Source organism: Panicum virgatum, chromosome 3N (genome assembly GCF_016808335.1).
Source record: "Panicum virgatum strain AP13 chromosome 3N, P.virgatum_v5, whole genome shotgun sequence".
In the NCBI taxonomy this organism is placed as follows: domain Eukaryota; kingdom Viridiplantae; phylum Streptophyta; class Magnoliopsida; order Poales; family Poaceae; genus Panicum; species Panicum virgatum.
The window spans coordinates 63,933,802-63,951,129 of record NC_053147.1 but is presented as its reverse complement, the minus strand read 5'-3'; the positions used below and the strand labels follow the sequence as shown (position 1 = coordinate 63,951,129).

General features: G+C 47.4%; 2 protein-coding genes across 2 annotated transcripts; one reads left to right on the top strand and one right to left on the bottom strand.

The window, feature by feature from the left end:
- Positions 1-2,444: 2,444 nt before the first annotated feature.
- LOC120666697 (zinc finger protein 7-like) lies at positions 2,445-3,659 on the top strand. Its single transcript, XM_039946611.1, has one exon. It carries the CDS (start codon positions 2,804-2,806, stop codon positions 3,386-3,388), a length of 585 nt encoding a protein of 194 aa, XP_039802545.1. The 5' UTR covers positions 2,445-2,803; the 3' UTR covers positions 3,389-3,659.
- A 2,160-nt stretch (positions 3,660-5,819) lies between these two features.
- Positions 5,820-8,342, bottom strand: LOC120666695 (cyclin-A3-1-like). Its single transcript, XM_039946608.1, has 7 exons — positions 7,544-8,342; positions 7,194-7,426; positions 6,941-7,093; positions 6,789-6,822; positions 6,548-6,697; positions 6,315-6,449; positions 5,820-6,222 (listed from the first exon to the last, which is right to left on the bottom strand). Exons 1-7 carry the CDS (start codon positions 8,054-8,056, stop codon positions 6,151-6,153), a joined length of 1,290 nt encoding a protein of 429 aa, XP_039802542.1. The 5' UTR covers positions 8,057-8,342; the 3' UTR covers positions 5,820-6,150.
- Between the last annotated feature and the right edge of the window lie 8,986 nt (positions 8,343-17,328).

The following is a 17,328-nucleotide window of genomic DNA, read 5'->3' as shown; positions in this document are numbered from 1 at the left end:
GGCTCTAGCCTTTGTATAGGTAAATTCCTCGGTGATTAATGGATGAAATTTGTTTGAGATTCACGTGTTTGTGCTGAGCATCTCGTCCTCCCCTTCTCTCTTGTGTTTTGGGTTTAATTCTCCTCTTTTGGTGTGTTTCTTGTTTGGAGGAGATCAACCCTTGAATTCGTGGTTTGATGGACTCTTTGTGACGATTCTAATCCTTCTAGCCGTGTGCTAAACCTACTGGAATCGAGAGTTCTCACGAATTGGCGATTTTGTGTTCTTGAGAAAACCCCAATCCTCTTTGATCTTTCCTCGATTTCTCTCGATCCGTGAATCTTTTGGGTGAGATCCTTTGGAGATATGTTCACGGGGTAGTTACGAGGCTTTCCTCCAAGTTTCGTTGGATTTGGACTTCGTTTGCTCGAGATTTGACATTTGGAGCTTTGTTGGCGGGCTGACTGGGAGAGACCGGTCTGGCCGGTCTGTGAAACCAGTCTGACCGGTCTGCAGTTTGAAATTCCCAGCCCGACCGGTCAGACCGGTTCAGTACACCGGTCAGACCGGTCTGTGTGTGTTGTGCTGCAATTTGTAAAGTTTCACTCGCTTTACTTCCGCGCTGCAACCTGGGTCTTCTGCTTCGAGATAGCTGTTCCATAGCTATTCTCGCTGACCTGGGTTGGAGGGCTTGCGGTGATTTTGGGACATAGGCCGACGATTCGAATTTCGATGAAATTTTGATCAGCTCCCATTCACCTCCCTCTGGTCGCCAGTTTCGGTCCCTCACATGATCCAGAGGGAGGAGACTTTTATATGACCACATGCATCTGCAATCACCGGTGCAATGTCTGATGAGTCAGCAATCCAGCACATGAAATGGCAGACAAACAGTATTCGAAGAAACTCCCAGAGAAAAGAAGTTTTTGTTTATCTGCCTTTCGGCACAGGAGATTTGACTAATCCTCCTCGTCTGCTCCCTTTAGGAATAGTTGTGCTCATTTATCACATGAACTTGCTTCCAACATGTGTCCAATCAGTTTGGAAATTTTTGGCAGTTGCCCTTTCTTTGAAGACAGGAATATCAGAGGAGATTGGGTTTTTCGCCGATTAGCAATCACTTCACTTTCAGGTCAGTGTCCTAGACAATAAGCCAAATGAAGTAATGAACACAACATCTGGAGTTAAGATCATGCTGCAAGTTACACGATTGAGGGCAACTTGGTACCTGAACTGACATCAGCGCAGCACTTGCAACAGGGTGAACAAACAAACGATGTGTTTCCTGTTCAGGCCAGAGAAAAAAAGCAATGATCAGGAGCAAAGACAAGGACCTCACCTCAGCCAAGTAATGATGAAATAAATAAAGAAGCTAAGGAGTGGACAAACAAAAGAACAAGATACCACTGGGTCCCTGAGAAATTGTGCTTGAAAAATATGCACCTAGATCTGCATATCTGACCGAAAACGACACATGTTGGTACTGCCCCTGCAGATATGGTTAAGTATGTGGGAGAAGAGGAACCCTAGGTGCCTCTCCTTTTCTATCTTCATCAAGTTGACTCAGTATCAAATGCAAGCCCTATCCGTCCCAACAAAGCATCCGGAAGCTGACGTCATCATCGTCGCACTTGCGGCGAACAAAGGAGAGCAAGATGGCAAGAACTCGGCTTCCATCTCATCTCTCCATGAAAGACTACCTAAAAAGTACAGGTGGTCAGCTTCCAATGCACTTGTGACAACAACATTCTCCCACTAAAGCAAAAGGGAAATTGATGCCTGATGAGAGTTAGGAGAAAGAACAGCATGTGGCCACAATGCATCTACAGTATACAACTCAATTATTGGATCCCAAAGGGATAACACCAGGCATAAAACAACACTATTGCCCTCACCGCTCCAGCTTTAGTTGTTAAGTTCCCTCACTTTATTCAGATCATAATATTATAATATTGATAGGGGAGATCCAGAAAGCATGCCTGTTTTTAGAACACAATCTCAAAATAATGATCAGTAGTCTTTGCTGTTGTCACCTGTTGATCTGGATTACTGTGAGTTCTGACCTAACCATCATGCTTTTAGTGCAAGCAATTAGTTTCCAGAAAAGCTAAGCTTTATGTCATCGGAATTCAAAAGGTAGGAAAAAGATTATGTAAAACTGTTCCAACAGTGTGCATCACACGATGCTCAACAGTAACGCATAAGACAAAGGTTGCAGTTGCAGGATTGCCTGTTCTGGCCTAACCTAATAGCCATTCTAGAGTCTGAAACTGTCGGCATTCCTGATAAGACCGCTACCCCAAAACCCCCCAACAAGGTTCATGACTTTCTTAATGGCAAATCACTTTCATACACCCCCTGCAGAGTAGCCAAATGGCACCTGTATGAGGCATACTTGCCAATGGGAGAAACTTTGCCATGAATTGTACTGTCATCCCATTTCCTTTTGGAAAAGCAGCAGGGTTGCACACACCAAGTGAGATGGTGTGAATCAGGAAATAAAATCGCCATGGCAAGTGGAGAAAAAGATGTATATATGCATGGGCCAGACAGGGAAGAAAGAGGAGATAAGCAACTTGATAGATATCCACTAACTCCAGACAAAGTTCTTTACCCCTAGATTCCTCACAAAGGCCTTCCACAAGCCTCAATTATTACTCTCCAAAAAAATTCCATGCTCCTCCTACCTCGTCCTCCTTTATAAAGCAAACTGCGAACTGCCTCTGATGCACCATCCATAAGTTGCAACCTAAAGCAAGAACAAAGTTGCAGTCTTGCGGACCTAGAGCAGCAGCCCAAGAAAACGCTTGCAAGACAGCAGCAGATGGAGCGAGGAGACGAGGCTTCGTCAGTGAACAAGGAGAGCCCAGAGCAGCAGCTTACCAGCGAGCAGGACGACGACGGCGCGACATGGCTGAACCTCACGCTGGGCGCGAGCGAGTCGCCTGAACCGGCAACAGCGCCGGCGAGCTCCCCCGGGTCCAAGCCCGCCGCCGCCGCCGCCAAGCCGTCCGCGACGCCGCCGCACAAGGTGTTCTCCTGCAACTTCTGCCTGCGCAAGTTCTTCAGCTCGCAGGCGCTGGGCGGCCACCAGAACGCGCACAAGCGGGAGCGCAGCGCCGCCAAGCGCTCCTACCACGCGCAGCGGATGATCGTGGGGCTGCCGCTGCAGGCGCACGCCGCGCTCATGCACTCCCTCAGGATCAACCCGGCCTCGGCGGCGATCCAGAAGGCGGCGCCGATCAGGACGGCGGCGAGGTTCCTCGAGGACGGCGTGGCCTGGGGGACGATCGCCTACGAGGAGGCGCCGAGCTCGGCGTGGCCGGGGAGCTTCAGACTGAGAACACAACATTCAGAGCATGAGCAAGCGTCAGAACAGAGTAAGATTGACTTGAATCTCAGCCTCTGATAGGCTGATCCGTGTAACTACTCTGACCAGTGCACGAGTTCATCCGATCCGAGTTCATCTTCTGAATAAACTAGTTTGGAGATCTGATCAGAGGAGAAACCGTAATGGTGATGCAGAGTTTTGGAGATACTATTGTTGTTTCAAATGTTAGAATTATTCGATGTGCTGCTGCTATGAAGTATTTCTGTAGCTGGAAACTGTATTTAGTTCTATTGACACCAGTGAGAAGAACTCATGGATTCTGCACTTCATACTGACAGCATGTCTATCATATCACATCCTCGTCGGTTTTCTTCCATGTTGTGTCAATCCTCTCGAAAAAAGAGAGGAAAAAAGGCTGAGTATATAATTGTGCAGAAACTTGATGGAGTGATATAGGGAAGGATATGCACATGTTCTTTATTGACCTTGAGAAGGCATATGACAAAGTACCGAGAAATGTCATATGGTGGGCCTTGGAGAAGCACAAAGTCCCAACTAAGTACATTACCCTCATTAAGGATATGTACAAGGATGCGACGACGTTTGTTCGGACATGTGATGGCAGCACCACTGACTTTCCTATTAACATAGGCCTACACCAGTGGTCAGCATTGAGCCCTTATTTATTTGTTTTAGTTATGGATGAGGTCACAAGGGATATACAAGGTGAGATCCCTTGGTGTATGCTCTTTGCTGATGATGTGGTGCTAGTTCACGAGAGTAGGGCAGGGGTTAATAGGAAGTTAGAGCTGTGGAGACGCACGTTAGAGTCGAAATGGTTCAGACTTAGTAGGACCAAGACCGAGTATATGATGTGCGATTTCAGCGCGACTAGGCATGAGGGGGAGACGTTAGTCTAGATGGACAAGTGGTGGTCCAGAAGGATACTTTTCGGTATTTAGGATCGGTGCTACAAAAGGATGGCGACATTGATGGAGATGTTAGGCATAGAATTTCAGCTGGCTGGTTAAAATAGCGGCAAGCTTCTGGCATCCTTTGTGACAAGAGGGTGCCACAAAAGCTAAAAGACAAATTCTATAGGACAGCAATTCGTCCGGCGATGCTATACGGTGCTGAATGTTGGCCTACAAAAAGGCAACATGTCCAGCAACTGAGTGTAGCAGAGATACGGATGTTGCGGTGGTTTTGCGGGCACACAAGGAGGGATAGAGTCCGGAACGAAGTTATTCGGGATAGGGTCGGAGTGGCACCAATTGAGGAGAAACTTACCCAGCATCGACTGAGATGGTTTGGACATGTCCAACGAAGGCCTCCTGAGGCGACGGTGCGTAATGGGGTTCTTGAGCGGGTCGATAATGTAAAGAGGGGTAGAGGTAGACCTAAACTGACGTGGGATGAGTCGGTTAAGAGAGACCTTAAGGATTGGAATATCTCTAAAGATATAGCTTTGGATAGGAGCGCTTGGAGACTAGCTATCAATGTGTCTGAACCTTGAACTTATTTCTTTCGGGTTTCATCTCTAGCCTACCCCAACTTGCTTGGGAAAAAAGGCTATGTTATTGTTGTTATATCATGAAAAAAAATTCAGAAACAGAACAACACACATACAGGACAGCTCTAGGGGCAAAAACTGCAAAATAAGCAGGAAAACATTAAGTTAGAAAGGCAACAGAAGGACAACAGAACAAGTGACAGTTCAAGATCAAAGTATCAGAACAAATATGGCTTCTGAATCCATGTCGCCATTTACAGCCCAAGGGCAATAGAACTAAGCTGAATTCATTGCCTGAAAAGACCAAGCAAAGCATCTTGCAAGAGCTGCATACTGGCTATTGTGAGTAAATGGCAAGCATGTTCCGGAGCTTCATACACAAAGAATAAGTGACAGTACAAGATCACAGATCACTGAAATCTCATGGCACTATGGCAGCACCTTTACTGAGACAGGTCCGCAGCCAGTTGAGCCAGCCTTGTTATGTTCCCAGGGAACACATTTCACATTTCAGGCATCAAGCCAACACGCTGCTTGAGATGCATGTCCAGATTGGCCATTTGTCCATTTGGGCAAACCAACATACTCACAATATTATCACAACAATTTTTTTGAAGAGTAATATTATCACAACAATGAATATGGACATTGCATATAGTCGTGTTGCAGGTGGGTAAACAAACATCCATGATCCATCTGAGACGAGACCAGCATCTTTTCTACATATCAAGCACTACTGATCGGCAATTTGCCAGTCTTCATTTTCCAATATTTCCGTAGAATGAGATGCGGACTGCCATTAAATTTCTAACCATGGTCAAGCAGAATCTCTGACCAAATGGTTATGTACATGTGCTAATAATTGTCAAATATAATGACCAGACCTCTAGGGTCTTTATTCAACAATAATAGTATTGCCACATTGTACAGAATAACCTTATTGCATACTACTACTTAGGCCAATTTCTTGTTCTGCTCCCAGCATATAAAAGCAGGTATTTCACGTGACATGTAACAGAATTTGTTATTGAAATCAATGAGATTCAGAAGGAATGAGCCAACATATCAAACATTACAAGTTTGTGGCCAACAGACCAAGGCAACATGTCCTAAGATATGATACAAAAAATACAATTCACAAAACAGAAGAATGCCTTGTCTCACTACTAGCAACTCCTAAAGAACCACGAGCACATAAATGGCTTTCAGCAATCAGCATCTACTTCACTGAGAAGCAGCGCATCAATAGTAGTAGTTCTCCCCTATCCCTAAGAGCTTAAGAAGAGCTCAGATTGTTAGCCTTACAGTGGTGTGGGTCCATGACCAGCTACTCCGCTAAGTCTTCAAAGTATGGAGTAGGGATCACAACAGGAGGAAGCAGGGTCGATACAAATTTGAACTGTTCCAGACAATTGCAGAATTAGACTCACACTGCCATTATGACACTCACATTGATATGAGGAAGATTACGACTTTAGAATATGTGCATACCTTGTGTTGCTTGTACTTGTCCCGAATTGCCATCACTGATGAACACTTCTTGTTGAGCTGCAAGTCATGTATGGCTACAATGCAATCCTTGAGTTCAGAAACCTTGTAGCCTGTCACCTTCTGCAACTTCTTGTTCTAGAATTACACAAAAATGCAGGATAATGAACCTTGAGAAACAGAAAGATCCATTGTATAATATACCAGACATCAAGAAGATCAATCTTGTTCCTTACCCAAGGATTGACATCTGGATCAATGGTCAGCCTAGCAACAAACATCACTGAAGCAGCAACTACTGATGGCAAGAACCGGAGACAGCCATAGTCCAGCAGACTCAGCTCAGCAAGGTAGCTTCCCAAGAACTCCATTAATAAGATGGAGCGCTGCAACAAGTATGCCAAGAATAACATCAGACATCAATGCACATTGAAATGGGAAGCAGTTGGAATACAATAAATTAGCAAGGTCAGAAACCTTTTTGTCTTCATGGGCCGATCTTGTGAACCGCCTGAAATCAGCGAAACAAAGGAGAAGCGCAGTGTCAGACAATCCATTAGCTGATATGTTCAGATGGAAAGCGAGCAATAGCAGAAAATATGAACTATTTGATTCAGTCAGTGCACAACCTCAGGAAGGTCTTAATTGTAGGATTGCCCAACTCAAACTGGAGCAGCTTGAGTATCTCACTCTCTGTCTTAAGAAGCTCCTGCTTAGTGTAGGTATTGTCAGTGATGTAGCAGAAGTCCTCCGCATGAGGGGGGCTGATCTCTTCGTACTTCCTGCAAGCACCCCAACCAAAGTACCAAACTCAATCCTCAAATCCCCAATCTCCAAACAGCAGAGCAGCAAGAAGATGCAATGTGGGGGCGGGGCACTTACGCGGCGATGAGCATGGCAGCGACGCCAAGGAGTTGCAGCTTGTCACGGCTGAGCGCGTTGGCGGAGAGGAAGCGGTCGACGTAGGAGATGGCGAGGTAGAGCGTGTCGGCGACGAGCTTGTACTCCTCGGCGACCTCGACGAGCCAGTCGACGAGGATGGTCCGCATGTTGGCCGTGACGTCCGACTGCACGGCCTCGATGTAGTCGGATCTCGGCCGCCGCCGCGGCTCCACCTGCAACAACCCCCACAAATCCGGAGCAGCACACCGTCACGTCAAGGGAAACCAAATGCCGGCGGATCGAGAAGGAGGAGATGGGGACGAGGAGGGGGGGAGCGGAGCGGAGCGTACCTCCAGAGCGCGGTGGTAGGTGTAGATGTCGGAGGCGTAGGACCCGCAGAGCTGCGGGTTGCCGAGAGCCCCCGCCCCGGCAGCGCGCGGCGGGGGGGAGGAGGAGGCGGAGGAGTCGCGGTCGGGGTCCGCGGCGGCGGCCGCGCGCGGAGGGGAGTTGGACGCGGAGGAGTCGCGGTCGGGGTCGGCGGCCCCCGCGGCGCGCCGCGGCGAGGAGGATCCGCAGCGCTCGGCTTCGGCGTCGGCCGCAGCCGCGGGGGCGGCTGCGGGTCTGGGGACCGGCTTGCCGGGCCTGGCGGCCTTGGCGGCGCCCCTCGCGGGCTTGACCGGGCGGGCCAGCGGGGTGCGGTGGACGGTGGCGGCGTTGGCGGCGAGCGCCGGGAGCTCCCCGAGCGCCACCCGCTTGCGCTTGGCGGGGGCGCCGGCGGCGGCCTCGGCCGCGCGCTTGGCGGCGGATCGGGTGAGCCGGGGCCCCGCGGCCGCCGCCGCCGGCGCGTTCTCCTTGTCCGCCATCCTCCTCGTCGGCGGCGGCACGGGCTCCTAGGGTTTGGCGGCGCTGGGTCCGGAGGGGAGGGGAATGGGGAACAGATCGAGGCGGTTAAGTAGCGAGGAGGACCGGAATGGCGGAGGAGGCGGGGGAGGCCGCCAAAACGGGATTTCGAAATGGAGGGGAGGGAGCGGCGGTTCGCTGGGCTGGCTGGCTCTCCGGCGGGAGCGGCGCCCTTCCCGATCTGAAACGCGGAGGCGCGCGGTGGTGGCCGGGGAAGGGGACCAAGGGTTTTGCTTGCTTTTTTTTTTTGCTTCCTCAATGGCGGGGGTTTAAAAATTAAAAGAATTCGGGTGACCGTGGGTGAGAGTGATTAGGCTATCTCCAACTATTCCCCCATCCAACTCTCCCCAAATGTACTATTTACTATATTTTACTATTTCCCCCAAAAGATTCCTCCCCCTATAACTCCTTCCCTCCGACCATTCCCCCCATATCTATTCCCTCTATATACTATCACTCATTAACTAATTATTTATTTATCGTTTTTTAATTTAAAAATCATACAGTATTTGTACTGTCATAATACGCATTATCATTATGTTACGTGGCTCAAACAAAATTAATATCATGAAGAAACGGTGTGATTAGAGATATAGGGGGAGTTGAAACTCACCCTATATATGGAGGGAGTTTCAACTCCCCCCGTATATAGGGGGAGCTTTGGGGGGAACCGTTGGATCGGATTTCCCCCCAAAGAGTTACTGTAGCATCAATGTTGCAAATCATGGATTAAGTAGTCTCATTAGATTTGTCTCGCGATTTACAGTCCATCTATGTAAAAAGTTTTGTAAATAGACTTCATTTAGTACTCCATGCATGTGTCGAAATATTCGATGTACGGTTTTTTCATTTACGGGATTCATGGGGTGGGAACTAAACAGGGCCTCGGTGCATATCACAAATGGAGTGCCAAGTTGACAGACAGGCTCACAGGCAGCTACATCTACATACATGCTCGGATTGTCAGCGTCGCTTTAATTTGTACCACGGCTGTGTTTAGTTCTAAAATTTCTCTCTCCAAACTTCACTATTCACATATCATATCAAACCTCTTACCTCATACATGGAGCATTAAATGTAGATAAATAAAAAAATTAATTGTATAGTTTTGATGTACACGACGAGACGAATCTTTTGAGACTAGTTAGGTCATGGTAGGACAATAATTATCACAAACAAACGAAAAATACTACAGTGTCCGATATGACTCTTTTTACCACTATTTTACAGATCTACACAGCCCACAATTCCATTCTGACCCTAAAGAACTGGCCTGTTTCCAAGCTGCTCGCCGGCAGTCCAAACACTGGATAAAGTAGCGCCAACCGCGAACCTCGACTTCCGCCTCAATAGCTCCAACGACTCCGGTGTGGTAGCGGAACCAACCGGCTGGATCACATCACCAGGGAGATCATACCCCATCATCCTCACCCTACGTCTATCCTCGGATGTTGACAGGTACTACTCCAACTCTCCAGGTACGGGTATAGCACCCTAAACATTGGTCTTGTTTGGTTTGTGCTCCAATTATAGCGCTAGTGAATAGTAATAAATTTTCACCACTAATTATGGTGTCAAACAAAGTCAATTTACAAAACCAACTTCAGAACCCCCGCGCTAGCGACCCTGAAGAATCTAATGAGGCCTTTGACCGCGCAATCAGAGGATGGTTACTGTAGCATCACTGTAGCTAATTATCAATTAATTACCGTCATTAGATTCGTCGTGAAAAGTTACACTCATCCCTAAAAAAGTTTTGCAAATTGACTTCATTTATCATTTCATGCATGCGAGATTCTTTTTTCGGGAAGTGTGCATGCTAAAATCCTAGCACATCGCCATTGACGATTTCTGACCACATCCTACGGAACGGGCTGGGAACCTTTTTCCGACGCTTCCTATCCTTACTGAACAGCTGAAGTCGACATACGATCGTGTAAATTGAAAGGCACAAGTCTGTATCTAAACGCGCATGCTCTCTTTATAATTATTCACTTTCCAAGCTCAAACTCTTTGTGTCCCGATCCTGTGCTGCAACGACGTTTGGTGCGTTTCTATATATGAAGAAGATGTGAATGAAGGAACTAGACAAGAGAGGGTGATGACACAACCCAACCGGCCATGAGCTTGTGGCAGCAGCTAGCGGCAGTGCTTATTAACTGCCCAGCAATGAAGTTGAGTTCATACCAGAGACAGGACACAAAATAAATTGAAGTACTATATGTACAAGTGCTTCTGAGTTGAATCTTATAATTACTAATTGGAGGCTTCTTTAAAGCCTCCACATCAATTCACTTAGAATTATAGGTGGACATTGTAAAAAATAGAGAAATTCTCATAAAAATCAGAAAATATCTGGACATCAATTCAACAACTCTTCTAACCATAATAGTCATTGGATCTGTTAGCTTTTCTAATAAATTATCCACCTCTACCATTATGAAAATAGACTAAAGTAACCCTCTAAACATGTATCTAAATTACCAACCTCTACTATTATATAAAAAAATCGAAAGTAACCCAATGATCGTGTAAATTATACCCACCTATGTCATTATAAAAATAATACAAATACCCATAAATTTGCATATAACTTATAAAGTATATCACTAAAAGTTAAAGTAACCCCTAAATTTAAATTATATAATTATAACAAAATATTAAAGCGCACCAATATAGAATGCCAAAATTACTATTTCTATAATAATTAATAATTATTTATACTTATATAAACTATGCACGATATGTGTCACCATGTATTCATGTATGATAGAAGAGATAAGAATACAAATTCACCAACAAATGGTTGACTTGAATATATAGAACACACATGAAGGTGTAAATACAAAATAAAAACTATTGCAACTAGATAATGATAAATATATATTTTAGAGTATGTGTTAGAATATTTAATAGACGAGAAAGGGCGTGAGACAAATAATTATAATTATCAACTATAAACTTTATTTTTATGTTAGTTTTAATTAGCCCGTGTGGCGCAGTACGGGTTGATAGTCTGGTTTAAGAAATAATGACAAGTATAAAAGTGCTTGTGCTGGCACGCCTAGTGGTGATAAAGGATCTTGCAACTAACCTACAAATTTTATGAGACAAGGCTTGAAAAGACCAAACTCATATTTTATATAACTTTTAGTTAAAAATAATTAAGAGCTCAATTAGGTTGAGATGAAATCCATTATCACAATATATGAATGTCTGGTCCAATTGTCAATGTAGGCGCCCAAATAGCCGACGACCTTCGCGACTTGGGCCACTTCGGTGGCTCGCCACTAACCATCCCTGCTGACTTGGCTGCACCATCGTCGTCGAGGAGGAGATAGATCCGGCAAGGCCTTGCTGCGTCAGATGTGCTGTGGTGACCCCAGTTGGTGAACGGATACGTGGGGGAAAAGAGGTAAAGACAAGTCCATGCATCAACACTAAGCTCTAATTTTTTATTTAAGGAAAAAAGTTCCAGACTAATCACTCACATGTAAATATCTACAGCCAACAGATAGGAACCAGCATGCAGGCAGCTTTAGCGAAAGCTAGATAACTCGTGTCTTCACTCTGGTCAAAACCGGTTACAAGCACAGAAAGACTACATGTCAATCTTGTTTCTGAACTCCCATCCCAACTTGGAAAGAGCTCCAGTACCACCCCTTCTAAGCGTCGACAATTGTTCTTCACATGATTCGTCGTTTCCTCCTCAGACAGCTGCGACCAAAACCTTGCCTAATATGTTTCCTGAAGATCAGTGGTGGACGCAGGAATTTAGAATTGGATGTACATAAATATTAGTGAACCGAATAATGATCACATATAAAATTTTAAAGTCCATAAAACAAAGATTAAAGGGTACATCGTATAGTATAAATAGTTCTTAATCTATTATTCATAAAATATTTCGAAACTATCAACTCATATAAAGTTAAAAATTAACTCGTTTCAAGGCTCCAGTAGCATGTAGTTTATACATCGACGAAGTAGATTTTGGAAATTGGAGATGATGTTTTCATCATTAACTTCTTGTGGCCGAAGCTGCTGTGTGCTACGTCGGTGTACTGGTGTAGCCTGCTTCATCCTCGGCAACGCCCGCCAAAGCTCTTCCTCCTCCACATTTGAGCCTTCACTAGTTCACTTGCAGACGATGTTTCCAGAAATTCTACGGAATCTGTGCCTTCCTTTGCCGTGACTTGTTCCGCATCTGCCATGGCCGATGGCTGGCGAGCGAGCCATCATGGGCCCCTCATTCCTATGCTCTTCGCTCCTCTGCCAAGCGGCAGCTAGCGGACGGACCAATCCTAGCCTAGCAGCAGAAGGTAGATGGTAGATGAGAGGTCGAGAGAGCAGAGGAACAGGTGTCGGGGGTTAGACCGTCTTCAATGGTACCCTCTAAAATCCACCCCCTAAAAAGAATATTCTCCTCCCTCTAAACAGATTCCGCACTCCATATCAAAATCCTCTCCAACAATACACTCCATACCACACCCCCTATACCCCACCATCCAATATTTTATATTTCCCTCTCCAACTAACTTCAACTACCTATTCCCCTCTAATTACCCCTCCCCCCTCAAATTACGGTCTGCTGGCTCCTGCTCCCCCTCTGCTTGGGCCCCACGGGCGGTTGGAGTGCGTCCGTATGCCCCCCATCTGTGGAGGGTCCTGCCATCGCGCTCCATTTTGGGGGTCCTTTTACCGTGCTCCGTTGGAGCGGTTGGAGGAGGAGATGACCCCATAAAGGACGGTGCCGGGCGTGTTACCGGCCGCCGTTGGGGACAGTCTTAGGGGCGTCGAGGTCACGCCAATTTACGGAGGGAACAGGTGCCATGGCAGGAGGTAGCAGGGCATGCAAGCAGTCCTGCCCAGGCCTATTTCTCTTGTTTGGGTTCAAATAGATTCAGAGGTCTTTTACGGTACACAATACTACCACTTTGTAATATGTAGTATAAAGGAGATTGATTAGAAAGGGTAAGATTATCAATAATAGTTTAATATAAATAGAGTTTTTGGCTTTATTTATTTATTTATTTATTTTACAAACCCCCTCGTGCAATCCATTCCGGCCTAGCCCCCCTCCCCCTTGTGCCGTCCGTTCCAGCCACCGCCTCTCCTCGTCGCCCCCGGGCAGGGGCTCCTTCAGGGGTCTGAGGCCGTCGCCCCTCCCCCTCGTGCATTCCCTTGAAGGCGGCAGCCTGTCCTCGTCGCCGCCGGCCGTGTCCCCGTCGCCGCCGGCCGAGAGCTCCTTCGGGGATCGAGGCCCTCGCCCCCTCGCTCGCTGAACCACCTCCAGGAGCGCAAGGGAGGGGCGGCCACTTCGCAGGCGGACGGATCGGCCTTGGCGCGAGTGCCGCCCGGCCCTCGACGGAGGCTCACCCGGAGCATACGGGCGCATGGGTCAGGCGGCCACTTCCCAGGCATGTTGGCGTGCTTGGCCGGCGGACCTGCGAGTGGTGGTGCGCTGGGGCCAGGACCTGCGTGGAGCTTGCGAGACGGATCAGGGGCCATTGCCTCCGTCACCTTCCCCTTCACTTCAATATACCGAGGACAAATAGTGAAGCACATCTATGCCGATAGATGTTAATGGTAAGTTTCGATGATTAATGACAACCGTATGCGAATAACAGGTGTTTTGAAGGAAAAATCAATGATTAGATTAGTCTCATATGGAATATGAAATGAGACACCTCAATTCGAAACAATCATGCGTGCCAAGGACTCAATTTCAAAGATTAAGGACATTTCTAGTCTCATGTGTCACAAGAAGATGAAGAACACTTGATTTAGCTAGGTTTTATAGTTTCTAGTTCTTGATCATACTATTAAGAGGGGTTCGTGAGTTAGTAGCTTGACCAAAATTGAGTTGGCCTTAGAAATCTTGCACACCCGCTCAAAAAAACAGCCCAAGATAGTCAAAAAAAGTCGACACAACACTGAAAATCAAGAAAAACTATAGCACCGGTTTAACCGATGCCTTAGCATCGGTGCATCCGACGCTTGGCGGAAGTTCCGACGACCCTCTCGGTCTATCTTCTCTGGATACAAGGGGAAATCAAGTCAACAATCTCTATAGCACTGGTTGAACCGATGGTCCCAAGCAAAGCACCGATGCATTAGATGTACTTTGTTCCAGAGAGCATGTTTGGTGGACCTCAACTCGTCTTCAGCACCGGTTGAACCGACGCTTCAGAATCAACCATCGGTGCATTGGATGTAATATGTTCCAGAAAGCTTGTTTGAGTGGATCAGTGAACCTCTTCAGCACCGGTTGAACCGATGCCCCTACGGAGCATGCACCGGTGCAATGACACAAGCCTAGATACTGTGTCAGAACCCCCAACGGCTACTATTTGGACACAGAGAGACCGGTTGAACTGACGCCTTCAATTTCTCACCCGTCGGTTCTTGTTATCGCCATAAATTAACAGAGTTAATTAATGGGCCGCGAGCAAGTTGGGCTTAAAGTAGGAATTAAAGAAGGTTTGTGAATCAGCTCCTGCATGAGTGTTTGGGCCATGTGGGCCATATATCTTTAGATTTAGTTCAGTTTGGGTTAGAGATAGAGTCCGATTTGGACACGTTGGTTTAGATTGTTTTCCAAGTCTCCGGACTATAAATATGTATCCTATGATATTCGTAAAGGAGGGAGAACGTCATCACGTCTCGCAACAACAATTCTCGGCGCACCGCCACCCCTAATCCTAAGGTTTCATCCAAGTAAGCGCCATGCTGCCCTGATCACTTCTTGTGATCAGGGCAGCATTGTTCTTGCTTTTACTTTGGTATTACTCGTACTGAAGCATTTTTGATGGCGAGTAGTGCTAGTTATCCTGATGTTCGAAGCATGACCTTTAGTAGATCTATCTTGCTCTTGTTGTTTATCATCTACGAATATCATGTTATCTCTGCGTGATCATGTATTAATCTTACGCTAATTCTCGTTGCATAGGAATTAGTCGCGTAGAGATAACACCCTACTTCTTTTTTATCTAGTAGATCTAATCTGTTATGGTTTGTTCTTATACTTAAGAATCGGCTTAATATCTGCTAGGTTAGGCCTTGCAAACGGGTTGGATGATCCGGCGACGTATTAGATGCTTTGCTTTGATCTTAATAGGGATTGATCCGGGAATCGACTTTCGCTTATTCTTAGGCCTCTTTTCTGGTTAAGGTTTGGTTATCTATTACGCTCATTAGGCCTAATTACGTGTAGGATGTTCCGATCTAGCAGTGAAGCTTTTACCATCGTGGATTAGATTAACTAGATCTAATTGAAGCAGTTTTTGCAGTTATTTGCTTTATCTATTAACATCCAGATATGCAGATCCGATCTGACACCGGGACTCGATCGGCTCTTTAAAGCCGATGCAAGAGTCGTCCCGGGGAGCCGACCACGGCTCGGACTAATATTTACATGTGTTTGTGCATGCAGGCAAACCATCGATAGCATGTTTGCACCTTCCTGATTGGGTATAGGTCAGGTGGCACGCCCTGCATCTCCGGAAGCGGCAGCGTGTGCTAGGATCTGGGCCGTTGACCGAGGGACTGGTGGCAGCCAGCGTCCCGGCAGCCTCCCGGCTCTTCGTGTTGCCTGTCGCTACTCGCCGGTGGGTTTTGACCGACAACACATTCTGGCACGCCCAGTGAGACCTTCATCAGTAACAACGTCCACCGCCGGGATGACTGGACCACATAACCAAGCGCCGGTTCCTCCGGTCACCAACCCTGTCACGTATGAAGAGCTGACCCCCGAACACCAGCAGAAGTATGATGAGGTCAAAGCTCAGTTCGAAGCCGATCTCATCGGCTCTTTCGAGAGGACCCGCAGCCACGGCATCAGGTGGAAGGGTTTCTCACTCGAAGGCGCTCTCGACAACGTCGACCTGTCCGTACCATCAGAGGAGCGCACCAGGGCCCTGTGCCAGGAGATGAACTACATGGTGGCTTACTCGCTTCATCGGCACTCAGAAAGCCTGGTGAACGAGCTCAAGCGCGTGACACATCGCATCATCCAGGAGGTGATCAAGAACCAGTACTCCCCATCGGGACCAATCCTGGGGAGTCACAGGGGAGAAGCCCCACTTCAGTCTAGGCCGCCATTGCCATACTCGCTCACAACTCCAGGGCCGCAGAGTTCGCCGATCTACGTCGTTTACAAGATCGGCGGAGATCCTGGGGAGGGCCAGTTCCTGAGCGAGCCGCCTAAGGAGATCCCACACGGCTACACGTGCGTGTACATACCTGACAACATCAACCCAACACGCGCGGGACAGTTGGCGAGTACAGGAGCTTCAGGGACATATGCGGAGAAACAAGCATAGCTAGTGAAGTACGCTACCGGGCCGAGTGCTGAACCCTCGGCCCCAGGAGTTCTTAGTGTGGAACAGATCAGCGCAATACTAAGGGACCAGTTCGGCATTCTGCCCAAGAGAATGGCGATCGGCTATTCCAAGCCGTACCCAAGCGACTATGACTTGATCCCGTTGCCACCCAAGTATCAGCTCCCGGAGTTCACTAAGTTCAGCGGGTCAGAAGGGGCCATCTCCATCGAGCATGTGAGCCGATACCTAACGCAGCTCGGGATGATTTCAGTATCGGATCCTCTGAGGGTCCGGTTCTTCTGCCAGTCTCTCACGGGCTCAGCCTTTGGATGGTACACGTCATTGGCCCTAGATTCGATCCGCACTTGGAGGCAGCTGGAAGATCAGTTCCACACCCAGTATCACTCAGAGGCTGCTGAAGCTGGGATTGCCGACCTCACCCAAGTCAAGCAGAAATGAGGGGAAAGTGTGTCGGAGTACGTGCAGCACTTCAGAGAAGTTAAGAATCGATGCTACTCATCGCGCATCATAGAAAAGGAGGCAGTCGATTTGGCAGTTCTGGGGCCCGCTAAGCCGATCAAGGATGCAGTTTTACAGTTGGATTTCACCTCTCTGGCGCACATGGTGCAGAAGCTCACGATGTATGAACACTATCACCCTGAGCTGTACTAGGAAAAATTTAAGCGCCATGTGAATATGGCCCAAGCAGATGATTCTGATGATTCTAGCAGGGAGCAAGAAGTGGCTGTGGCAGAGTGGACCCGAGGGGGGGGAGGGGGGCAAACACCATCCTGTGCAAGTGGGTCAAACAGAAAGCGCTTGTGAAGGGCTTTGACTTTGATGTGGCCAAGGCAGAGCAGATATTCGATCTACTGCTCAAAGAAAAGCAGTTGAAGCTCCCAGAGAATCAC

Excerpts from the sequence above, each read along its gene's own strand:
- LOC120666697 (XM_039946611.1), top strand. The coding sequence starts at position 2,804 with ATGGAGCGAGGAGACGAGGCTTCGTCAGTGAACAAGGAGAGCCCAGAG.
- LOC120666695 (XM_039946608.1), bottom strand. The coding sequence starts at position 8,056 with ATGGCGGACAAGGAGAACGCGCCGGCGGCGGCGGCCGCGGGGCCCCGG. Across the intron at positions 7,427-7,543 it reads CCTACCACCGCGCTCTGGAG|GTGGAGCCGCGGCGGCGGCC; the intron begins GTACGCTCCGCT and ends GGGTTGTTGCAG. Across the intron at positions 6,223-6,314 it reads ACAAGTACAAGCAACACAAG|TTCAAATTTGTATCGACCCT; the intron begins GTATGCACATAT and ends TGTCTGGAACAG.